Raw genomic sequence first — 26,410 nt, 5'->3', positions numbered from 1 at the left:
AGTAAAAGGGTCACACATCTTTAGTTACTGCTACTTACCCGCGTCCGATCTTCAATATTGTAGATTTTGAGCTGCATGGGGATGTTAAAACTGTGCAAAAAGTTGCCCCCGAACACTAATGTGTCTGTGGGGGTGTATACTGCATGAATCCAGCCTAAAGAGGTAGGAGAACCAACAATGTCTCAAATTAGAGAAGGATTCTCTTGGAGAAGAAGCCCTAGCCTGCTCCTCCTCATTGAGACCCTCTGCCCTTCTTCCAGGGTGAGCCCTACTACTCTATTTTTACTAGTTCTTGGGAGGAGGAGTAGAAAAGAGACTCACCCTTCTCCCCCCCACCCCCCACCCCCCACCAGCCTGGTCCTCTCAGGAGGACTAAGGCTAATGACATGGCTCCCACACGTGGCCCAAACTCAGCCAACCCCTCTTCCCGCTCAGTAAACCTTCAATAACTCTCTGTAAGATTTTGCCCATCCTTATCCTCTCCCTCCCTCCAAAATGTCTGTCACACAACTTTCTGAACAAAAAGAATGGGTCAAGTCACTCATTTGCTCAAACAGCTTCACAGGCTCCCTCAAGCTTATCCCGAGTCCAGTGCAGACACCACTGCCTCTCACAGCCTCATCTCATCTCCCAACCCACAAAATCCAAAAACCTCCCTAAATCTCTTCAGGCAGTTTCTAATTCCCCACTCCATCTTCCCCTGAACGCCACTGTTTGTTCTTTAAAGCCCAACTAAACTAGTGCCTTCTCTAGAATGTCTTCTGAGTCCCCTGGTTTGTAGTAGGGTCCCGCTTCAAACCTCAGGGAGCTATTTGCTTTGTAATTCTCTAACACCTTTATCAAGTAATATTGTGAGTGAATAATGGGAAAATATTAAGTGCTTGCTACGTGTGAAGCACTGTGCTTTATACTCCTCTTTGCATTCTTGAAAGCCCTCAAACCTTGGCTCCTAAAATTACAGAGTAAAAGTGACGAACATTTCTGTACCTTTTGGCCCAACAGTGGACTCCTTACTGGCACTCTACCCTAAGGAGATTACTAGCAGGAAAGATAGACACAGCTGTGCAAAAATATTCCTAATAGCAAAAAGACTGGAAGCAAAGTGGATAGAACGGAGACTAGTAAACGTATCTAATGCAATATAACTGTGTTGTAAGAAATGATGATGGGCATGGTCTTGGAGAAGCTTGGGAAGACTTGTCTGATTCAATTTAGAGTAAAATGGTACAAGGAGGAGCACAATTTATACAATAACAACATCAAGACAGGCAACTCTGAAAAACTTCAGAATTACGATCGACACAATGACCAAGCCCAACCTCGGAGGATTTGTGACGAAGCAGGAGCCTGCCTCCTAACAGAGAGCTGACGGACTCGGGCTGTAGACGGAGACTTAGACTTTGGGAGCACAGCTGAGGAATGAGTTTTGCTAGATGATGAACATTTATAACAAGGGCTGTTTTGCTTTGCTTTGCTTTTTCAATGGCGGGGGTGGGTGGGCAGAGGGAGAGAAAGTGGTTTTTAAGATTAAAAAAAGAAAATGAGAACTACTTAAAAATGAATTATGATATACTAATGAAATCGAATTAATTATTGCACTACAGGAAAAACAGAATGGGAAGAATTAAAAGAAGTGTGGGGAGATTTAAAAGAAGGGATGCAGGATCAAGAAGGCAAAAGCAACTTAACATCAGATACACTGACTACTGTCAAGTAGGTAGACGAGAACAGCAGGAAGAATTCACTCTGTACACATCATAAACAAAGTCAAGAAGGCTCAGGAAAACAGGGAGGATGCATCTTTAGGGATGGAGTCAATGACAGCTACATGGCAGAGGGTATGGGCACATGTTGAATGCAGCGTTTCAATGGAAGTCAATCCATTTTCAAGTACCTCAAGTGCCTCAGGAGCTAGCAGACACTCACACTCAGTAACTACTGCTTCAGTCATCTCACTACTCACTCCATGAGCTCTATATTCTTCGGGCTCAAGGGAAGATGGTGGCGGCTCTCTCGGCCTTGCTTACCTGAAGGGATAACAAAGGTGTACCCCTGCTTGAGCTCAATGCGCTGGCATTCTGACACGCGGTCGCCCAGGAAGATATCTCCCTGTTTTCCCGACAGCAGCCAGTTCTCGTACAGTTCCAGATTTTGGGCCGTCGGTGGTATGAGCCAGAAGACCTGGGGGTTAAAGACTTTAGTCTGTGAACAGTTATTGAGAGGACCCTCGATATGCTAACTCTCTATAGGAGATGATGGCCGCCTGGGCCCAAGACCCCGGATTTTAAAACATGTAGCTTTTCACACTGTCTACACGGCAGCCTCCAGTTCATTTCTAAGGAGGACAGAGTGAAGTTCATAAACCTTTAGTCGCCTGCTTGGATGCGAGACCTTCAAGGCAAATGCTCTCATTTCACAGATGAGCAAATGGAGGCCCGGGAGGTGAAGGGGTATGGCCAACGCTCCCTCTAGAGACCCCACGATTCCTCCTGTTACTCGACTTCCCTTAGCAGCAGCGTGCTGTGTCATAGGAAGGTGCTCCGGTGTGGGGCACTGGACACCGGAGCAGCAGATCGGGTCAAATTTTAGAGGCTAAATCCACGGCATTTATCTATTGCTTTTAGTTCACAATGTAACACAAGTGTCTTTGGGCAGGGACTCTTTTATCTATCTGCTTCAGCTGCTTAAAACACTCTTTTTCTGGTGAACTTACACTTTTAAGAGAGCTGGGGCACAGGGCAGCTAGGTGCTGCAGGGAATAGAACACCCCCTGGAGTCAGTCAGGAGGCTCTGAGCTTAACTCAGCCTCAGACAGTCGCCAACTGTGTGACCCTGTCAAAATCATTTAACCCTGACTGCCAGAAAGAGAGCGAGCGAGCAAGAGACACACAGAGACAGAGACAGAACATACATGAGCAAGAGTGTGAGCGAGCTGAGGCACCGAGAGGTTAAGGGACGTGCTCAGAATGTGCAGAGGCAGGACCTGAATCCAGGCTTCCTTGAGGTGAGTTTGGCCCCTTACCGACTCTGCCACCCGGACTCTCAACATGCACAAAAGGAGTATTTCATGTTTGCTCAATTGTGTGCCTTCTGCTTCCTCATGTCTCCACCCAGAATGGTTGGGAAACTTCCTCGCAGATGTTGCTGAGGAATCTCACTGCACAAGAAAAACTTTCTCTCTCATTTGCAGTCTTTGGCCCTCTGCCTGCCCGGGCTCGGGGTGGAGAACAACCCAGCAAAGCTGGGGCTCCAGAGCCTCTCCGATGTGGGTGTCCCTATGTGTGCTGCCGCCTCAGGGGATTCCACCGTTCACCAGACTAGCCAAACACCACACAACAGCCCTCTCCCTGCCAAAGAAGCTCTGTGGGGTGTTCTTTTCTGGAATGGCTCAAGCATCCGCCACCCAGACTAAATGGTGTAATCCTTAACTTTCAATCACATCACAAAGGTCCCTCCACACACAGCACCATACCTTTCCCCCCTGGTGTATGTGGTACCACACAGAGGTGCCACCGAAGTCCACGTGAAAGTCTGTGTAGCAGCCCCGGACACTCATGAGACAGTACCTGGCCCCAAAGGAGGAGACACATCAGGACAATGAAAGACGTAACAGCTCACAAAGCCAATTTGTCATTAAACTTTGCCAAGTGTATTCTCCATCAAGCATGTAAGCTCAAGGCTCGAGACTTTCCATCTGCATAAAGGACATACACTGGAAACCTAATTTTCTAAAAAGAAGCTTGTATTCTCTATTCAACAAGCAGATATGAAAACCCCAAGCATCAGGAAAAGGCTGCTCTGGGCCAGTGACAAAAGAAAAGGAGAACACTTCAACTAGACAGGGGTCCACATATCACCAGGAAGTCCCTGGTAAACACTGAGGAAATCCTGTGATCTCAGGTCAGAGGTCCACTGTCCTGCAGACAAAGTTCCAACAGAATTAGGTCTAGAGAGCTCAAGAACATAACAGCCCCAAAGGGGACTATTTTATTTGGGTTTTATTGGGTGGAGAAGGGGGAGAATAGGAAAGCCCTTCCATATTAGAGAAGCTATTTGCGGGTGCTTCCATCCCCTCCCTCCATTATTACTGAGCCTTTATTCTGTATCCACTTGCTCACTCTCAGCCAAATGCAAGCTTTCTGAGGGGGACCATGACATTTATGTCTGCCTTTCCGGAGCCCAGCATGCAGCAGATGCTTGATAAATGCTTGTAGTTTACTGATTTCCCTTTCCTCAGCTGGGCCCGTCTTGCTGTCGGGTCTACTTGAATGGATCCCTACCATTCTGTGTTCTCAACTGCTAGCCAGAGATCTCTTCCCCATAGTGAACTTTTTTACTTTGCTTGCTCCTGTGGCCGCGGGGTTCGTGGCTTTTACTTACTTCTGCACTTTGGGATACTGCATCTCCATAATGGCATTGGTGGACTCTGTCTGGCTTTCCTTCAAGTGTCTTGGCCACATGTTGTCCACCCAATCGATAAAGTCCACCTACAAGAAGCAAGGAAAGGTGGGTTAATGCTCACACTAACTTTCATCTTTTCCTCCCAACAATTTGGGGGTGCAGGCAATAGCTGAGAGAGAGACTAAGGGAGCTGCCTGTGGCCACAAAGCTAGTGAACATCAGACCTGGTGTTAAGGCCAAGGGAAAGATGGCCTCACTAAAAATACCCATGACCCCAAAATTCCTCTTAGGAGCCAGAAACAAGTAAAAGTAAAATCTGTTTTGATTGAGTTCGATCATCAAGTACCAAAGAACTAATTATTAAATGATAACAAAGAAAAACAAATCAACTTGATCACGAACATCAAGGTCTAAAACAGACCCTTCTACAAAGGGATGGAAAAGCTCCTCTTGTATCCCGCTATCTGATACACTTTTGCTTTGAAAACACATACAAAAGCAGTTCTCTGGAGAGTGTGTGCTTGGAACAGCTGTGGAAGGGCCAAGGTCTTGGCTAAGGGAAAAAGCACAGGAAAGGCCTATCAGTCAAGGTTACGGGGAATTGTTCAGACGAGGTCAAGGTAAAACAGAGTACACAGTGGAAGTTTAATAGGGTAAATCTACGTGTAAGAAAAAAAGGCCCCAGTCCTATTTCTGTCTTCCTATTCCAGATTTCTCTAGGCTTCCATGTCTACATCTGTATGAAGCGGAGTAGAGAGACCCCAGGGCAATGGGGAGCCAGTGAGCTCCAGAGTCTGAGAGGGCTCCCAGAGTCCAGGGCCTGCCTACCACACATCCAGCTAGCTTCATCACATCATCTCTCTGTTCTAAGAAAATCCTACGCCAAAGAAATGCCAGGTCCAGTCAGATCCAGAGGGATGCTGATAATGCCGATCGATAACAACTGGGAAAACGTTTTGAAAAATATCAAGCATTGTGCAGCATGATAAATGTAGAAATACGTTTAGAAGAACTGCATCACTGGATCACTTGCTGTTTAGGGGTGGGGGGAGATGGGGAGAAAAATTTGGAACACAAGGTTTTGCAAGATAAATGATGAAAATTATGTTTGAAAAATAAAGCTATTACTATAAAAAAGGAAAAATATCAAGTATTAAATAATTGAGTTAATAATATCATTAATCTAATAGGATTCAAGCTCCACAAACCCTTTTAATTTCTTATATCTTGTGATTGTTTGGGCTTTGGGAATAATTTTGTTATAAAGAGACTTATTAGAATGGCATTTACTTTTCTAGGAATACACTTTTATCCTGGAAAATACCCAAATGTAACCACATTTCTATCGTAGCCCTTTCTAAAAAGACACAAACCTGCTAGGCAGCCAGTGTCAAGTTGTTAAGTTGGGATAGCACAGGCTGAATCTTCACCTAAGGCCTGCAAATCCAACCTATCACCTGCCTCCTTCTGAACACGCACCTGATTGTATGGAAAAAGCTCCTGATAATTAGAGCTGTCCAAAAAATGAAACAGCCGGTTCGGCAGACAGTGAGCCCTCCCATCACTTGAAGGGTCAAAAAAAAAAAAAAGCTCCCTGATCACTGACTGGATATTCGAAGGATGCTTCTCAAATTCTGTGCTTCTGTGTTTTACTGTTATGAATAAGACACTTTTTGTATCAGCAATCAAGGGCATTTCCTGAAAATCTACTATGGGGAAAGTATTAGATTATCCCCTAAATTCCTTTGTCCTCAAAACTCAGTTTCTCTTCTTTGGCAGTTCTCATTTGTGCTAAAATCCTACAACATTTTCCTCAATACTCTGTGTAATGCAACCGTGACACCCTGAAAGAGCAGTGGAGAACAGACTACTCCAAGGAAAGGACTGGACAGCTCTGTTTAATTCTCTCCACAGCAATGTACCATACCTTTCTTCTCAGGTCCCTTGATTTCCTGAAGGAGAGGGAGGTTTGCCGTGCAGGTTTATAGCCCTTTTTTGGGGGAACAAATAATCAGAAGGAACTATTTATGGAGGCTAAACTAAGCATCTCATAACAAGGTGTATGTATGAGATCAACATTCAAACAACTTATTTCAACTTGTACCTCTGACTGTTGGGGGAGGTGGTTTGATCAGTAGCGATTTCCAGCCATTAACAATTTGAAAGCTATTAGACTCTATATTCATAGAGTAAAAAAAAAGAATTTTGGGGGAGGAATCAGAAGAGAATGAGAAAAAGAATGATCTTTGTCCCAACAGCTTCACTGACATCCGTTACAAATTGAGGAGTGTTCCCATATCCTGATAAAGAAAACCCAAGGCCTAGACTGATGCGATTCCTTTAGGAACACCATCCTTGGAATCAAGTTTCTGATTTCCCATTTCTGCACGTTGGGTTTCTGGGTCATGCATTTCTAAAAGAGGGGCCACACAGGCTTTCTGCTACCAACTCTTACTCATAAGGATTCTTTCTCCTGGTTCCAGGATGACTCGATTAAAAAGTCACAAAAACTGAGTGTGTGCCATGAGTGAGTGAAAGGCCATCTTTGATGTCACTCTAGCATCACCAGTGACAAAGGACTATAGGAGATGATTCCTGCCCTTCAGAAGTCCGTAAATTGCCTTGGCAACTCTGTCTACCCCATAGAAAAGACATAGACTACATTTAAGCCCTCTATAAAGTGGAAGTCCCAGAGGATTGAAAGATACATATATGTTGACATCTCTTTAATATATTGATAATTAAATGTATAATTGTATTTTACATGATAGAAAATATGAATAACTTGAAAGGAGATGAGAGAATAATTATAATGTGGAATCAGACTTAAAGTGACAAACAGTACCACTCTGAGATGGAGTTTGTGCCTCAAATAAAGTTTTGGTTCCAGGTCTACCAAAAAAAAAAAAAAAAAAAAAAAAAGAAATTCCAGATCCAAAAATGAATTAACATAATTAACCCAATGTCCTTCTGGGAGCTGTCAGGCATTAGCTATGCTGAGGTTATGGTGAAACTAAACATGTCTCCTGCATAGCAATGGTGAAACTTCCCTTTTCTATTTATTTACTGCTTTCTTTTTAAGCGACTGGCGTTCTTAACTTAGAGTTAAAGAAGACTTCCATCATTCCTAACACATCTGAGAGGGAATTTTTTTTTTAAACTTCCTCAATTAGGGCACAAACTCAAGGATGACACTATTCTATCTCTAAGGCCTGTGGTAGCCTCGATGACTTTGAGTTCGGGAATAGCTTCTGAAGCTTTAACATTTGGGGCAGCTAGGTGGCGCAGTAGATGGAGCACCAGCCTGAAGTCAGGAGAACCTGAGTTCAAATGTGATCTCAGACACTTAACCCTTCCAAGCTGTGTGACCCTGGGTGAGTCACTTAACCCCAGCCTCAGCCCCCCAAAAAAGAAGCACTAACATTTGCAGGATAAAGCTTTCTGTCCTTTTCAGTACATTCATGAAAAAGGTATGAATTTTACAAAAATGAACTTGTTGGAAGGGAAAGAGTTCGGTTAAAAACATTACCGTGGTAGGCCTTTGCACCATGTTCTCCAGTCTGGTGTGGCTGAATTCCAGGCTGATAACATTATAGAGTTTTTCACGCTCTTCCTCTGGAGTCTCATAATAGCGGGTCCACTGGGCCATGGTCATTTCGATGCCTTTCTGAGTGTTCACATCCATGACATCCACCAGTCTCCGGCTCCCTGTCATGAAAAGCTTATTCTTAGTATGTGTGCCAGGAGCCAGCATAATTGGTCACATGATAATCCACCCAATCTCCTTCCTATTCTTTTAACCAACTCCTTTATGTGTAATCAAAGGGAAGGAGAGGCCCGATGAAAATACCGAGCTCCCCGGATATGCTAAATAAGGGACTGATCAGGTGAGAGGCCAGGCAGCTTCACAAGGAGAAACAGGAGGAATTAGTCCACTATTTCCAGCTGGCAGAACTAGAACTTAGGGTAAAATTTAAAGCAAGTACCATCTGTTCATCCTTTGATTATAATTGTTTTAAAAATAACAAACAACTCAACCAATGAAAGTTTTTAATGAAGAATTAATTCAACAAACAATATTTGTCAGGTACTCATTACATACACAGGACCTGCCTATAGATGTTTATCATCTATAAAACAGCAGTAACGGCAATTTCTAAGGCAGGATGTTGTAAGGATCAAGTGAGGTGCCTGCAATGCACTTTGCAAATCTTCAGTTATTTACTATATATAAATGGGAACTATAACTGCTCTCAGACACAAAGATGAAAAGAACAAGGAAAGTGGACTCGATGAACTTATCATCCAGTAGAGGAGAGAAAGCAAACTGTGAACTGCCACAGTCTCAGGAAAGAATGAGAAAGAAAGAGCAAGAGCGAGTGAGTTAAGGAGAGAAAGCAAGTAAGCCAGAAAGGTCAGGAACAGAACCCACCTGCCTTAAGTAATCAGGATGGATTTCCTGGCAGAAACAGCATTTAGTGGGGGATAGGGCAGGAATGGCTTTACAGAAAAAGAAGCCTGCTCATGGAGCATGGGGAAGCATGGAAAGAGACACATAAAGAAGCAAGATAATAAGCCACAGAGAGAGCAAAGGGTCTGAGGACTGGGTAGTGTTCAGCGTCAAATGGGGCAGAATGTCAAAGAACATTATGGCCTGGCCTGGACACTCAGTCTAGCCTTGAACAGGCCTTAGGAAGATTTGCAACAACATTTATGACCTAAATGTCCCATGGAACTTATAAGACAGATAAAATAAAGACAATATCCAAGGGGACTAAACAACACGGTTACAGGATGGTTGTAAGAGTAAAATACAAGTATAAATAAAACAAACTTAGATGTATTAAAAGCTTTGGTTATCTTTTGTGTTAAAGGAAAAAGTAGAATTTCCTGTATATTAGCAAAAATGAGTACCACTAAAAATCTGGAAAAACTGATTATATCCCAAGTAAATATGTTTTAAAGATCCTCAAACACTGAGATATCATAGGGTTGGCTATCGATAGTAGAGAGCACAGCTCCCGGCTTCCTAGGGAAACACCAAGCAGTCTTGGATGACAGTTGGAGGACTACCTTACGGACTGAGGGGAGAGCATGGCCGGCTGAACCTAAGTACTTGTGGTGAGAACAGAGACGATTATGGCCATGATTCCACCTCTCATTGAGCATTCTGACTGTCATTAGCAGGCCTGGCACTCTTACAGGCAGCCATTTGCTGAATTTCTCACCAGCCAGCTGTGTGAAATCTATCACTGCTATATTATATAGCATCTGTGGAGAAGCCTCACCTCTATCACAGGCCGCTATCTTACGGAATTTTCAAGGAGATACTCCTATTAACAGCAAGCAGATCTTTGAGGGGATGGCAAGGGGAACAAGGAAAAGGCAAAGGGGATGGGCACTAATGGGTTCAGAAAACTTCTGAGTGCGTCCTTGAGGGGTAGTCCCAATGGGCAAGAAAGGTAGGGAAGTGTAGTCATGTTTTAATGTTAGGGCTGTGGCTGAGTCAGGCCTGGGGACTGATTCTGATTGGAAGGTGATAGTGACCAAGGGGCAAATGTTGGAGTTAGATCAGCTGAGCCTATGGCTGTGCAGCCCTGCAGGACTGAGCATGGACGTAAGGTGGAAGCATCCCTCTGCCGTCCGCAGAAGAAACAGAGAGGTAGAGGATTGCAAAGGACTTTCTGGTGGCCGGAAGCAGGCACTGCAGCTGATCACCTCCAAAGCAAAATGGACAAGTCCATTTGGCTATAGTGTATAGAGCAGAACGGTTTAAGGAAGAATAAGTAATTCAGGCAAATTTGAGATTTCTGCTTAAATAAAGAGAAAAGAAAAAACCACTTTTAGCTTCAACTTTTTCAGAAAGCTAACTAACCTATATCCAGTCTTAGTGAATAAAATTAATTTTGCAATCCTTCTGGGTCATCTTGGATCTTAAATACAGAGTAGGCCTTAAAGTATTTGAGCACCCTCTGCAGATCTGACCAGGACAGGTTTGTTAAGATTAAAAAAACAAAAAACAATTAAAATAAATCCTTTGAAATCTGCTAATGCATTGTTAGGATTTCTCTCTTTCATAAAAGAACTAAGTAACAAATTCTGATGCAAGCTTTTCCTAAAGAAGTTTCTTGAGATACTTACACTTTTTGTGGAAAATCCCATGTTTACATGTAAGTAAATAAAAGTATGAAGTAATCTGAATGGGGCTGGGATACTGACAAGAAAGGCTTCATTTGGAATCAGCACATGAGCTAAGCTTAGAAGGAAGCTCAATATTCTAAGAGGCAGAGGTGAGAAGGGATCCCTATTCTACAGATAAGAAAATTAGAGCCTAGATTGAGGCCACAGGAGATAGTGACAGTTTCCATTTTAAAAGAAATTTGTATAAAAGTTCTAATTTTATTAGGAATAATTTCTTAGATAAAACCCAATGTCTAAAATAGTTCCTCCCCTTCTCTAGTAAGTTGTTCTGGAAGATTGGACAGATTGATATGAACAAATGGTAGCCAAGGGAAAAAATGAGTCTCCTTGCATTTGGGGCTCATCCCATCTGTTACTGTTAAGTTTTTCCAAGTGTTCACCCCAGGCTCAAACACCATACCCTTCCCTCAAAGGCTTGGAAGTCCAGAGAGGAACTTACCCACACACAATTTCACGTCATTCACAGTGAAGTCTGGATCAGGCATCCTAGGAAACAAACACCAGAGTAAGTGCAAAAGGAGTCAAAAAACCTGAGCCAGAGTGGCTGTGGGATCTACTTCCCACAGAAGACTTCTTTCTGCTTTTTGGTCACCTGTCTCACTGGATCACCTGTCTGATTCTCCATTCAGCAGAGTTATTATTAAGAGAATCAGCTGTCCCAGGAGCACAAGACTGACATTTCTCAATGTACCCATCCATTCTGCCAGCCCACTTACTTTATTCCAAGTCCATCAGAATTCTTGAAAATCAGAGGGTCTCTCAAGCCACCCCGCTGGATATACTCTACATTAAAATCTGTCACCAAAGAAAAAACAAGCATTAGAAAGATCCAAGTTTCACCTAAAAGTTCAAAACTTAATTTTCAAAATACAATTTGTGCAAAGCTTTGGTAACTTTTGGTAACTGTCCCCTGTCCTTGATATCCCACTGCCCACCAAAAAAAATTAACATTAATTCTGTTTTCTATATTAAATACTATTCCCTCCACCCACTCACCTTCCATCCCAAAAAGCAAGGCTGACTGGCACATGAAGAATCCCACAAATGAACTCTCTATGTCAGAGGGGTATAAAAGGTCTTGCATTACATTATTAACAAGGACAGGGTCCTTCAGGAAAAACTCCTTCCTCAGCTATCCGGAAAAAAGTTGGCACCTAATATCCCTTAAGATTCCTCACTGGGGAACCCAAACTACAAAAAAGCACCAAAGACAGTTCTCAGACTCACCAGTCAGGATATCTCATCAAACACTTGTTATGAACCTACTATGTGTACCAATTCTTGCTCTGCTAGGAGGTTTCCCTGAAGTGCCTTAGACATCCTTGACACCATCCTCCAATCCGTACTCCTTCATTTATGGTTCAACAATGAGCTGACTCTCCCCACCCTCAAGATCAATTCTTCAACACAACCTTGATCCCACCCTCTCTTGTTTTCTCTAGTCGATCAGCAGTCCCTCAATCATCTTGTCTCTATTTTCCAATCGTTACCTATCCATTAGTTCCTTCCTTGTTGTCTTTAAATATACCCATTCTCATTCCCTCATTTCTATCCTAAATTCCAAGAAAAAGTACTTTATTGCTGGCTTCAATTTCTCTCGTCTTACTTCTCAATCCTTTACAAGCTAGTTCCCTGGCTCATCACCAGACTGAAACTGCTCTTTCCAAGGTAAAAAAAAAAAAAAATGACCTTTTAACTGACAAATCTAACACCCTTTTCTCACTTGCTGCAATCTTCCCCATTAGAATCTATCTAACCATTCAGTAGTCAAAGTGATCTTCCTAAAGAGCAGATAATTAAATTCTTGTTGAGTGATCTTGTATTTTCTCTGATAACCCCCCTCTCAAGTCTCCTTGAGAGCCTTAGTATGCCATTCTCTGTACCCCTCAGGTCTCACATCTCTATGCAGAAAGCTCCTAGATTCCCAGCTCAGTAGCCCCAATCTCTCTTCAGAAGGCCCAGTATAGCATCACAAACTGTACATTTTACTATTCAGACTGGATGTCTCAGGAACATCTTAACCTCAACACATACAGCACTGAGCTCATTATCTTCCAAATCACATCTAGTTTCTAAATTTCCCTATTTTTTTGCCAAAGACATCATTATTTCCCCAATGTTCCTGATTAAAAAACACATTGACTATACATTACAACACACACACACACTCTCCCTCCCTCCCTCCCTCCCTCCCTCCCTCCTTCTCCCTCCCTCTCTCTCCCTCTCCCTAGGGGAGGGGTGGAGGGAAGGAAGGGAAAAATTGGGACAGAAATTTTTGCAAAGGTAAATATTGAAAAATTACCCATGCATATGTTTTGTCAATAAAAAGGCTATCATTTAAAAGATAAAACATAAAAAAAATATATGCTGAGTGAAACGAGCAGAACCAGAAGATCATTATACACTTCAACAATGATACTGTACGAGGATGTATGCTGATGGAAGTGGATTTCTTCAACATAGAGAAGAGCTAATCCAATTCCAATTGATTAATGATGGAAAGAACCAGCTACATCCAGAAAAGGAACACTGGGAAATGAATGTAAACTGTTATTTTTACCTTCTGAATCCAATTCTTCCTGTGCAACAAAAAATTCGGTTCTACACACATATATTGTATCTAAATTATACTGTAATATATTTAACATATATAAGACTGCTTGCCATCTGGGGAAGGGGTTTGGGGGAGGAAGGGAAAAAATCTGAATAGAAGTAAGTGCAAGGGATAATGTTGTAAAAAATTACCCATGCATATGTACTGTCAAAAAATGTTATAATTATAAAATAAAATAAAAATAAATAAAAAAAAAACATAAAAAAATATAAACAAATTAATCAATCAATCTGGATTTCTGGGGGAAAAAAACCCAAAAAACAAAGAGAATATAAGTTCCCGGGACAAGGATCTAATTTTTGTCTCTGTATCCCCAGTATCTAGCACAGTGCCTAGCATACCACAAGCATCTATCGACTGATTAAAGAGCATTATACCAGGGTTTAGTTAAAAGATACAAAATTTATGACTGGAAAGACTTACATAAATTGATACTGAATAAAGTGAGCAGAACTACAAGAACACTGTACACAGTACTAACAAACATGTCATGAAATGGGCTCTTCTCACTAAAGGAGATGCTTCAAGGTAATTCCAATAGATTATGGGGACTGAATGTGGATTGAAGCATAGTGTTTTCACCTTAACTTTTTGTTTGTTTTCTTCCTTGTGGGTTATTCCCTTTTGGTATGATTTTTCTTGCATAACATGACAAATATGGAAACATCTTTAAAAGGATTGCATATGGGACAGCTAGGTGGCGCAGTGGACATAGCACCAGCCCTGAATTCAGGAGGACCAGAGTTCAATTCTGTTCTCAGACACTTAACACTTCGTAGCTGTGTGACCCTGGGCAAGTCACTTAGCCCCAGCCTCAGGGAAAAAAAAAAAAAAAAAGGATTGCACATATTTAACTTGTATCAGATTGCTTGCTGTCTTGGTGAGGGGGAAGTAAGAAAGGAAGAGAGAAAAATTTGGAACATAAGTCTTATAAAAATGAATGTTGAAAACTATCTTTACATGTAATTGGAAAAATAAAATAATATTGAAAATTTTAAAAAAGAGAAAGAAAAACATGGTTCATTCCCCAATTGATCATTTTACAACTATTGTTGGCTAACATTATATATATATATATATATATATATATATATATATATATATATATATATATATATATATATAAAAAATATGTGTAATAATATAATAATAATAGACTGGCTAAAATGATAAAGGGGAGAGTGACAATTGTTGGAAATGATGTGGAAAAACTGGGACAGAAATTCATTGTTGGTGAAATTATAAAATGATCCAAGCATTTTGGAGAGCAATTTGGAATTATGCCCAAAGAGTTATTAAGCTACCTCTACTCTTTGACCCAGCAATATCACTACTTGGACTATTTCCGAAGATGATTGCAGGAAAAAAAAACAAAAACAAACAAACAAACAAACAAAAAACACCAAACCAAACCAAACCAAACCAAAACAAAACAAAAAAACTTGTGTGCTCTAAAATGTTTATAGCAGCTCTCTTTGTGGTGGCAAATAACTGGAAATTGCAGAGATAGCCATTAATTGGGGAATGGCTAAACAAGTTGTGGCATATGATTGTGATGCAGTTTCATGTACAATCACTTTTTTATTGCACTATGTTGTAGAAATATTTATTTTATTCCATAAATTAAAAAAAAAATGGAAAAAGATACAAAGATTATTTATATAGAGCTTTGATAAGTGAGGAAAGAATAAATAATACTAACCTTTTCCTTCCATAAAGGTGACAAAGCTAGCATTGTATTTGTTGGTGTGGAGTTTTTCATCCAAGTCAAAAGTCCTTTTTCCTTCAATTTCATCATCAGAAATACCATCATCTTCATAGCGTCTTCGCATGGTGCCACGCTGTAAGAAGGAGGACATGGCATTCGTTGGTAGCGGCAATTTGGGGGTTCCTCCCCAGAAGGTAACAGCATTACCCAATAGTGCTAGGGCACCATCTCATCCTTGTAAGTCACAGCAATCATGCCTTAATTCTCCTACTCACGTAGCCCTACCTAGTCCTTCCTCGAGTTAAAGAATAGCATCAAAAACAATATATGTGAATTGCGGAAATAACACAAATGAAATCTGATTCATGCCAACTTGTTGAACAAGCTGACAGGATCACAAAGTTTAGAGGAATAGCAGTTTTTACAGACCAGTCTAATAAAGGTTTCTTTGCTTTGTCTATCAGTGGCAATAGCTAAATTTATGAGCATTTTCAAGCAATAACACAATATATTTCCATTACTAATAAAAAACCAAAATCCTTTGTCAGCTTCAAGAACCACGTAACCCTGAGTACAGGCTCAAATATCTGCCAGGCAGTTTAGCAGTTGAAACATAGGCTGGCCGGCTCTCAACCATTCAAACTGGTAATCTTCAAAGAAGAAAGGGATATATAGAGGAAAAAAAATTAGAACTGAGGAGAACAGCATGGCTGATTCAGTTCATGTAAAGGCTGCCCACTTCTGTGATTCATATTCCCTTTCCTGTGCCTTGCACAGTTTGCCCTTGACCAACACCCTAAGTGGCTGATCATTCTCTGACTGATACCTCTTAGGCCCATGTCCTCCTTTACCCAGTCATTCCTGCAGCAGCAGCCAAGTTCTCCACTGTCCACCAACCCTTCTTCCCCATCTTCCTCCAGGTGCATGAGAAATATCAGGCAGGCAAAGCAGTGATAAGAATGAGAATGAACAGAAGTAGGAGCTAGCACAAGAACAAAGATGGGTACTTGGGGCTCTGATCTGCAACCAGGTATCCCCTCCCTCAACACACTGGATAATGGCGTCACAAATTAAGACATCCTTCTATCACCTGGAAGACCATGGCCTTCCAAAGCAGTTTACCACCTGTCTGGCTGCTGCCTCTCTCCTCCCCAGAGAGTACACTTCGGATCTGGAACCTGACTTCCACAGACTACCTTTATCTCCTCTCTCCCAATTTTCTTTAATTGCTTTATAAGGTGTTAAACCAAGATTAGAAAAAAAAGTATTTTCAATTGCACCATTGACTTAAAAAGTACTGAAAATGCTTAATAAGAACAAAAAAAAAGTTTTTATATTAATAATAAAAATATTTTAAATGGTTTATTTGATCTATTCTCAATGTTTTAATTTCTGCATGCTTTATTTTGTATAAAATATAATTCACACAATATTATAAATGTATATACTATACACATATGCATTGATAAGCATGTCTAAAAAAGTTGATGGAAGCTATGTTCAAAAAAGTTTTGAGCCCACCAGCAAAAGAAGCAAGTGATGTATGGTCAAGTCAACAAACATTTCTTAAGCACCTATTATGTGCCAGGTAAGTACCGAGAACATAGAGAAAGGAAAGAAACATCCTGTGCTCTCAAGGAAGTCCCATTCTAATGGGAAAGATAGCAAGCAAACAACTAGATACAACAAGAAATATACATAGAGAGAAAGTACTGCCTAGCCATTCTTGAAAATAATATGGAATTTAGCTTCCAAAGTTAACATATATGGTTCATAATCTTTGCAAAACCAATATTAGACTTCAAGGCTTCAAACTCAAAGATCAGAGAAAGAAAAAAAGGACTCACAGGTACAAAAATATTTCTAGTAGCTCTTTTTGTGGTAGCAAAGAACCAGAAACCAGCAGCTTGCCCAACAACTGGGGAATGGTTGAACGCTACTGTGCTCAAAGGGCTTTAGAGAAAACTGAGAAGATTTTTTATGAGCTAATGAAGAGTAAGGTGATTGAAGAAGGAGAAGAACTTACATGTCATCCAAAAACCTAATGGAAACAATTCACAGCTTTAGCAAGGTTGCCAAATATAAAATAAATCCACACAAATCATCAAGATTTCTATATATTACTGACAAAGCCCATCAACAAGAGAAATCCATTTAAAATTACTATAGACAAAATAAAATACTTGAGGGTCTACCTGTCAAGACAAACCCAAGAACTATATGACCACAATTACAAAATGCTTCTCACATAAATAAAATCAGATCTAAACAACTGGAAAATTATCAATTGTTCATGGCTAGGCTGCACTAATATAATAAACGACAATTCTGTTTTGTTCAGTGCCATACCAATCAAACTGCCAAAACATCATTTTATAGAACTAGAAAAAATAATAACAAAATTCATCTGGAAGAACAAAAAGTCAAGAATATCAAGGGAATTAAAACCAAACCTAAAACTATATTATAAAGAAGCAGTAATCAAAACCATTTGGTACTCGCTAAGAAATAAAGTGGTAGATCGGTGGAATAAATCAGATACACATGACATGATTAGCAAGGCCTATAGCAAACTGTTATTTGATAAACCCCTAACTCCAGCTTCTGTAATAAGAATTCACTATTTGACAAAAATTTCTGGGAAAACTGGGAAATAACATGTCAGAAACTCATCATAGACCTACATCTCACACCCCATACCTAAATAATATCAAAATCGGTACATAATTTGGGTAGAAAGAATGATACCACAAACAAGTTAGGAAGGAGCAAAGGATAATTTATCTATCAGATTTTTGGAGAAGGGAAATTTTTTACAGGCAGTATTTCTGATAAAGGACTCATTCCTAAAATCTATAAAGAACGGTGTCAAATTTATAAGAATACAAGTCATTCCTAAATTGATAGATGGTCAAAAGATATGAATATACAACTTTTAGATTCTGAAATTAAAGCCATCTATAGTTATAAGAAAAAATGCTCTAAATCACTATTGATTAGAGAAATGCAAATTAAAATAATTTTGAGGTACCACCTCATATCTCTTAGACTGGCTAAGATGACAGGAAAAGATAATGATAAATGTTGAGGGGATTTGGAAAAACTGGGACATTAATGCATTGTTGGTGGACTTGTGAAATGACACAACCATTCTGGAGAGCAATCTGGAACTATGCCCAAAGGGTTACCAAACTGTGCATATCCTTTGACTCATAAGCGCCATTACTCAATCGGTATCTCAAGAAAATCATAAAGTAGGGAAAAGAACTCACATATGTGAAAATGTCTGTAGCAGCTCTTTTTTGGTAGCAAAGAATTGGAAAAGGAGTAGATGCCCATCAATTGGGGAATGGCTGAACAAGTTGTGGGACATGAAGGTAATGGAATATTAAATGATGAACAAGCTGATTATAGAAAGGCTTGGAAAGATTTACGTGAACTGATGCTGAAACAAGCAGAACCAGGAATACATTGTACACAGTGACAGCAAGAATGTGAGATGATCAACTATGAAAGGCGGTTTTTCTCAATGGTTCAGTGATCCAAAAGCAACCCCAGTAGACTCTAGACAGAAAATGCCAGAGAAAGAACCAAGGAGACAATATAAATCAGCATATGCTATGTTCACTTTTTTTTTCTTGTTTTTTTTTTTTTTAATTTATTTCTCCCATGGTTTTTCCCTTTTGCTCTGATTTTTCTCTCCCATCATATCTCATAAAGCAATACGTATTAAAAATAAACAAACTTACTAAAATTAAAAACAACAACAAAACTTATATGTTCACAACATTTTAAAGGTAAACAACTTTGTTCTTTCTTTTCTTTTTTTTTTTTTTTAAAGGTTTCTTCTCCAATCATTTATTTTTAAATATTGCTGATAGGTAGTTCTTTCACATGTACTTAACATAAAGTTATGTTTTCTTTTTTTAAACACCCCCAAATCTTAATTTCAATATTATATATTCTATCTGGATTCTCTATTTTCAATGAAAACGCTATTTAGTGAAACTAATGCCTGGGGAATATAAGACAAATAACTCTGAAGAATTAAGAACTGATCAAGGCATTGAGCAACTACTATTTTAGAGGCCCTAATGATGAAATATAATATCCATCTCCCAACAAGGAGGTGATAAAGTAAAAATGCAGAATGAAACATATATATTTGTATGTGGATAATACAGAATATGTTCTGCTTGACCACATATATTAGAAGGGGTATTGTTTTTTTTTTTCCCTTCTCAATGTGGTGTGGAAGAGAGTTGGGGAAAGGATGTGTCACAATTTAGCATATTCAAAAGAATGTATTGTTTCAAAAAATGATTCAAAAAAGAAGAAATTCCTCCAAATGGTTTACACCTATGGCAATTATCAGTGAGATAACTAGATAGCTTTCAAAAGCAACTACTCTGAAGGAATCAACATAGTTATTATGTTAGGGAAGATCTTATATTTGATTATAAAGAAATTGAGACTTTCTTCTCACCAAAGACCTCCTTGGGGTCTAAGCCTAGTAAGACTAAAGACTATAGGCACAGTAGTCATCTTATTTGACTAATTAAAAACTACTTTCCAAAATGGGCTGTACTGATTTATAGTTCCACCAACAATACATTATCTTCCCATCATTTGTCACCTTTGTCAGTTTGCAGGGTATAAAATGTCAGAATTGTTTTAATTTGTTTTTCTTATTTGTGATTTGGAATATTCTTTTTTATTGCTGTTAATCCTTTGTAATTCTTTTTTTCAACTTTAATTTAAAAATTTTGAATCTCTAGTCATTAAGGATGTGAGGGTACAAACTTTCTATGCTTTATCCTTCCTTGATTTAGGTAATAGGCTCTGTCTCATAAAGAGTTTGGTAGAGTGTTTTCTAAGCGAATAACTTATTTAGTATTGGTAATAATTATTCTGTGATAGAATTATCCTATAAATCTATCAAGACAAGAAGTTTTTTTCCTCCTCTGGTAGTCTTTTTATAGCTACTGCCATTTCAAAATATTTACAACAGGAAAGAACTGGAAACAAAGTAGATGTCCACTGATTAAGGAGTAGCTAAATAAACTGTGGTCCACTTGTACAATAGAACATTACTAAGCTTTAAGAGACAATCTGATGAACAAAGAAACTTGGAAAGATCTACATGAATCAATGAAGAACAAAGTAGAGCCAAGAAAATATTATATACACAAAATGACTACAATAATGTAAATGGAAAGAACAATTTAAGAGTAAATGTTGCAAAATCATAAATAACAATCTAAGATATTCCCATCTCATTGTTTCTCAAAAGAAGTTCAATTTTATTATTCTATAAGAAATGACTAGCAAGATGAATACAGAGAAGCTTGGAGAGAATTACATGAACTGATGTTAAGTGAAATGAGCAGAACCAGGAGATCATTATACACTTCAACAATACTATTTGAGGATCAATTCTGATGGACGTGACCCTCTTCAACAATGAGACGAACCAAATCAGTTCCAATTGATCAGTGATGAACAGAACCAGCTACACCCAGAGAAAGAACACTGGGAAATAAGTATGGACCACAACATAACATTTCCACTCTTTCTGTTACTGTTTGCTTACATTTTAATTTTTTTCTTCTCAGGTTATTTTTATCTTCTTTCTAAATCCAATCTTTCCTGTGCAACAAGATAACTGTATAAATATGAATACATATATTGTATTTAACATATACTTTAACTTATTTAACATGTATGGGATTGTCTGCTATCTAGGGGAGGGGTGGAGAAAAGGAGGGGAAAAGTTGGAACAGAAGTTTTTGCAGGGATCAATGTTAAAAAATTACCCATGCATATGTTTTGTATATATAATATATAATATATATAATAAAAAATAAAATAAAAAAAGTTCAAGGATAGGGTACCCATATTTTCAGACTTTTTCAAAGTAATAATCAGTTTTTACTTGATTTTCCCCATATATTTTATAATAAAGGATGGTTCTGTTATGAGGTCTAGGTGGTTAATAAGGGGGAAATATTGGTCACAAAAAGTTGTTTTTTTTTTTTTTTTTAATAAACTTCTTTTTAAAATGTCTAGTCAAATTAATAGTCTCCTGAGGGTAGGGAGAGGGAGAAATATTTTGCTTTCCCCTCTAGTTTCTTACACTCTCACCAAATATGGCTCATCTTTTAGAAGCATCCTTATAGGTTGGGAACACAGAAAAGGGAGGGAAGAAAGGTGAAACCTACTCAAACCAAGTCATTCAGCCTCTTCTCTTTAATGAATCAAGAAAAAGACTTTAGCTATAAAAGAATCAGGTAGTGAAGTCCTCTTCCATCTCGGAAAATCTTCACAGAAAGTCAAACATATTTACAGAGAATTTTATGAAATGTGCTATATCACTTCATGGCTTAAATTTGGGGATCTTTAGGGAAACATGTAATCTCTATTTTACAGATAAACTCAAAGTTAAATCTGCTTCACTACTAGGGAAAGAAGTCAAACAGATTCAAGTCAACTAACAATTACCTAAAAAGCTCAGATTAGTTTAACATCTTATTGTAATATATTCTAGGTAGTTTTCAAATAAGCAGATAAAAATTCTTTTGGGGGAGGGGGAGAAGGCCAAGCAAGTAATTCTAGGGGACTCAAGTGAGTTACTGACTTCCTCAACTTTTGATTGATCCAACTTCACAGGCAACAGGAGAAAGAAAATGGACTGAGATTCCAAATGCACTAGATTTTGTTCTCAAGAGCAATCTACTTTTCCTGGTTCCCCAGTTCCTAAATGTACTGGGAAAGAGGTACGTCCTCCCATACTTCATCAAGCCCTGGTGGAGTATGTTCAAAAAAGTAAAGGAAAAAAATCAGTTAAATTCATTCCTTAAACAGTTCAAAAAAAGTCTGATTTAGGAAAAGTACATAAGGTTTCTTGTTATGGGCCAGAACTTGAAACAAAGTGCTAAGTCAGTGGAATTGATAGAGACAATAGCTAATTTAGCATGGTGCTTAACAGTTCTCTAGTTCAGTACATGTGCCTAGTACTTACTACAGTTCCACAAGATTTGCACTTATGATGAGAGAGGATATAAGCTTGGACAAACTCAGCCAGAAGGAGAACTAGGGAAGACCAGAGAAGTGGTGGCAGGCTGTCCCCCTTCGCTTCTCCACTACAACCAAGATCCGGAAGGCCTCCAGAAAACTAGCCGAGCCCCAAGTGAAGGAGACAAGACTTTGAAGGAGACAATAAAGGATTTGGACTTTAACCCCTGACTGTACACTTGTGGTGATTACTGAACTGAAACTAAGGCTGCATCCAGAGATCCCTAGGAAACCCCAACAGAGAGCATTACAGTTTCTTTTACATAGTTTCATTTCTCTGGACTACGAATAAAAAGAAATCTCAACTGCATCTTTAAATCTGCATTCCACAACCATTCAGAATGGCAACTTAGGGGATTTAATAAATAACGCAAAGAAATTTTTCCTAGAGAGTACGAGTGAGTTACCTTATTAAATCACATCAGGACCTTCCTAGCTTGGTAGCAGAAGAAGAGTGTTTAGTGATTTAACAGAAACTTCAGATTTCTTCTCTGTCAGACTAACAGTTGCATGTGTTCACTTAAACACCTCCCAAGAAGAATTTTCCCTAATGTACCATACAACCATTTGTGTAAACTGAAGGGAGTGGAAGACAAAAATTAGAGGCAAGAATTAGGAAGTGGCTGGGTAGTGCAGAGACTGGAGTGCTGGCCTGCTGTCTGGAAGACCTGAGTTCAAATACTGTCTCAGACGATACTGTTTTAGTTCCTAGCTGTGTGACGCTAGCCAAATCACTGAACTGCTCAGCCCCCATTTTTACATTTATAAGTGAGGATAAAAGGCACAATACGTAAAGCAACTCGCCAACATTAAGGTGCTTTATACATGTCACTTATTATTATTACTTGATAAGACTGGCAAAAACTACATGGCTTTATTACCCACGGGAAATTTACTTTCATATAAGGCTGGAATAGCATTTTTAAAAAATTACTATTAACTTCAAAAAGCTTGTTTTGTGTGGGCTATATCTATCAATACAGATCACATTAGCACTAAAAGTGGTAAATATCTAAAATTTGCATTTATTCATTTAAAAGTAATGACAGCAAACTTATTAAATTTTAATACAAATAACATGTTTATGACAAATAACTAAGATTTAAATATTTTTGCAAATCTCTTTAGCATTTGGCTTCACAGAAGATAACTGGATTCTATCAGCTTCTGTATTTGATCTGTTGCAATATATTATTATGGTTGCATTATATGAAGAAAAAAAATTGGCCTTACACAGATGTGTAGATGTAAAAAGGAAGAGTAATAGGCAAATAATGTCTTGATATTATAATGAATATAGTTTCGACTTCTGAAAGGAGCCACAGATCACACGTATTTTTGAGAAACTCTGGATTAGAAAAATGTAAAGTTTATGCTCTAATCACCAAGATTAATACAATTTTATGCACAATAATAAAGTATGACAGTATATGCTAATATGACGAGCAAAAAAGTTTCTTTGGGGGGGTGTGGTAAGTCTTCATAGATATTTAAAATTATAACTGTGCATATTTCATATATATTTTTAAAAGGTAGCATAGTCACTAGTGACTATAGAAATCAAATTAGCATCCAAACCTTTGGAGCTCCCACTGTGTCCTTGGTGTGGCTATGGTAAGTATTACAGAGTGGAAGGGGTAGATGTGGGGTGTGTGCAAGAGGAAGAGAGCACGTCAATTAGAACCTTGCCCAGAAGGATTTTACAATCCAGTCGAGAAGTTGAGTGGGAGCCAAGAGATTGGGATTTAAGCCTTGGATCTTAAATTTTCTGTGTGTGCGTACCTTTCTCTCTATATATATATAGGTCCAAGTCCCACAGAGAGAGAGAGTGAGAGATGAGAGAGAGAGAGAGAGAGAGAGAGAGAGAGAGAGAAAGAGAGAGAGAGAGAGAGTGAGTGTGTGTGTGTGTGTGTCTAAACCAGAGATACAGGAAGAAAATGCTTATCCACACAAGATAAAGTTGAAAGGAAAGGCAGCAAACAAGTTATTAACTTGGATCAAAAGGGATCAAGATCAAGATTAAAGGTCATAGATAATTACAAGGCACTATACTAAACAACCAGGTTACAATGAAAAAAAAAAAAAAAAAAAAACCAAAACCCGATAATAGTTCCTCCCCTCAAGGAGTTCATACCCTTCTGCAGGTACACCCTATAAACAGGTAAGTAACCATAAGATTAGGAGCAGCTAAGTAGCACCAGGGAGGGAGCCTTGGGTCGGGAGCCAGAAAGATTTGAGTTCAAATCAGGCTTGTGTGTCCCTGTGACTTGGGCAAGTCAATTCATCCAGATTGTCTCAGTTTCCTCATCTGTCAAATGAGTTGGAGAAGGAAAAGGCTTTTAGGATCTTTTCAAGAAAAACCCCATGGGGTCAAGGAGGGTTAGCTATTACTGAAAGGATAACACCAACCACTTGATCACCTGAGGAAGGAAAGGGCACTCAGTAATTAGGATTATGTCTGAGATAAGCTCTAAAAGTGAAGGCAAGGCAGGAGATGCAAGTGAGAAGAGGTGCCGAATGTGGAGAACAGCAAGGGGCTTGGAGGGTAAAGTGTGGGGAAAGAACTGAGCAGAAAGTCAGGCCTCCTGCTCTGTGGGGCAGGGCTCTGGGGGCTGGTCACTGGAGGCAGAGAGAGCATGCAGCGCTGTCTTCAAGGGAAGGGAGTGATGAATATAAAAAGCCCCTTATTTGGTGCTTGGAAAACCAGCTGTTTACTATGCAAAATGATACCTGTAGTCCAAAGTCTCAGGGAAGGTCATTAACAACCAGGACACTTCTGGGAAAATCAGCATCAGAGCTGCTGTGGAGAGTGATGATACTATAAGGAAGGAGAACAGCCAGAGCAAATCCCAGGTAACCATTACTGACTAAGGCTTCCCCTGGGCCTTTAGAGCCAGAGGCAGAGCCCACGTGGCTGGGGTGGGACGGAGGAGGGGGACAATGGTCCAGTTTCTATCTGGAGGGTGGTGCCAAGCAGAGGCGCCCTGAACACTGGGCCAAGGACAGGACCTGCAGTAAGGTAGCCCTGGGGAGAAGCTGGGCTGGCCCACCTCTTCTCTCAGCCTTTTAAAGCTTCAATAACCTACCTTCGCTGCTGAGGACCTGGATGCCACAGACACTTGCCAGTGGGAGCATGGCTCCCGACACCCAAGCACGCATTCTTCCTTCTGGTGTCCATAGCGCCTCTGATGAAGAAATGGTCCCGTCTGTCTATCACGCAGCCTAGATCCCACCCATCCAGCAAATTGTTCTCTACAATGATTCTGTCTAAATCTTTCATTCACTGGCTATACATGAATCCAAGTCTCCTTAAACTAAAAAACCAAAATCTTTTAAGACACTCTGATTCAGTAACATCAGTTTCTTGGCTATTCCCAGAACTGTGACTCCATCTTTGGTTCTAAGCATTTTTTCTGCCTCCCAAACTTGGAAGGTTTTTCCTCTTTATCTCCATCTACAGTTTTCCTAGCTTCCTTTAAAGTTCTCATGAAAATTTCAGCTTCTACAGGAAGCCTTCCTCATCCTCTCAATTCTAGCACTTTCCCTTTTTAATTATTCCCTATTAATCCAACACATAACTTGATTTATATATATGTTTCCTTGTTGTCTCCTCCATTAAACTGTAAGTTCTCTGAGGACAGAAACAGCCTTTTTGTATTTTTAGAACTTAGCCCAGTGCCTGGCACATGGTAGGACCTTAATAAGTGCTTACTGATTGACTAAAACACTGAGGACTTTTTATGATGAAGCTCCTAGAGGAAAAACAAAAATCCAACTCATTTCCTCTAGTTCCTTTCTTCTCACTTCCAAAACTCTGCAATCTGGCTTCTGAACTATCAAGAGAAGTGAAAATTACAATTATTAATGATCTCTAATCATCAAATCTGAGGGGCTTAAAAAACAACTCCTCAACTCACTTGAGCTCTCTGCCACATTTAACACTGCTGAGCACCTTGTCAGAGGACAGATACTCTGCTGCCTCGAGCTTTCTTCTTGCCTGTCTGGCCACCCATCAGTTTCTTTCTCTGGCTCAGCAGCTGTATCACTCCTTCTAACTAGGAATGAACCCCAAGGCTTTGTCCTGGGTCACTTCATAACCTCATCAGCTCCCACAGGCTGAATTATAATTTCTAGGTGCACAAGCCCCGTATTTACAAACCGACATGACCCCCAGTCCCACATTAATGTCTCCAGGACTTCTGAGTGAATGTCTCACAGGTATCTCAAACTCAATATATCCAAAAAACCCTCTTGTTTTCCTTCAAACCCACGCCTCATCTAAAGTTCTTTACACACCAATCTCATCCCAATCTCCTAGGTTTAGAGTCACTCTTTCTCTATTTCAAATCACTGGACTCTAATTCACAAGAGATCACGCTAAAGCACAAGATGGACTATGTCACTCTTGACTC

At 39.6% G+C, this 26,410-nt stretch overlaps 1 protein-coding gene across 4 annotated transcripts in view; it reads right to left on the bottom strand.

The window, feature by feature from the left end:
• The window catches only part of KDM2A (lysine demethylase 2A), a 95,049-nt gene that overhangs the window by 25,365 nt on the left and 43,274 nt on the right, over nucleotides 1–26,410 (bottom strand). For all 4 annotated transcript variants that reach the window (XM_074273118.1, XM_074273119.1, XM_074273116.1 and 1 more), the window contains exons 3-10: nucleotides 14,919–15,057; nucleotides 11,319–11,397; nucleotides 11,042–11,088; nucleotides 7,931–8,109; nucleotides 4,381–4,487; nucleotides 3,473–3,566; nucleotides 2,028–2,181; nucleotides 39–154 (exon numbers count right to left, since the gene is read on the bottom strand). In XM_074273118.1, the coding sequence (XP_074129219.1) occupies nucleotides 39–154; nucleotides 2,028–2,181; nucleotides 3,473–3,566; nucleotides 4,381–4,487; nucleotides 7,931–8,109; nucleotides 11,042–11,088; nucleotides 11,319–11,397; nucleotides 14,919–15,057 (915 nt within the window). The remainder of the gene's footprint in view (nucleotides 1–38; nucleotides 155–2,027; nucleotides 2,182–3,472; nucleotides 3,567–4,380; nucleotides 4,488–7,930; nucleotides 8,110–11,041; nucleotides 11,089–11,318; nucleotides 11,398–14,918; nucleotides 15,058–26,410) is intronic.

The sequence above is a fragment of the Sminthopsis crassicaudata genome, chromosome 6 (genome assembly GCF_048593235.1).
Source record: "Sminthopsis crassicaudata isolate SCR6 chromosome 6, ASM4859323v1, whole genome shotgun sequence".
Taxonomy (NCBI): Eukaryota; Metazoa; Chordata; class Mammalia; order Dasyuromorphia; family Dasyuridae; genus Sminthopsis; species Sminthopsis crassicaudata.
This window is presented reverse-complemented; position numbering and strand designations above follow the sequence as displayed.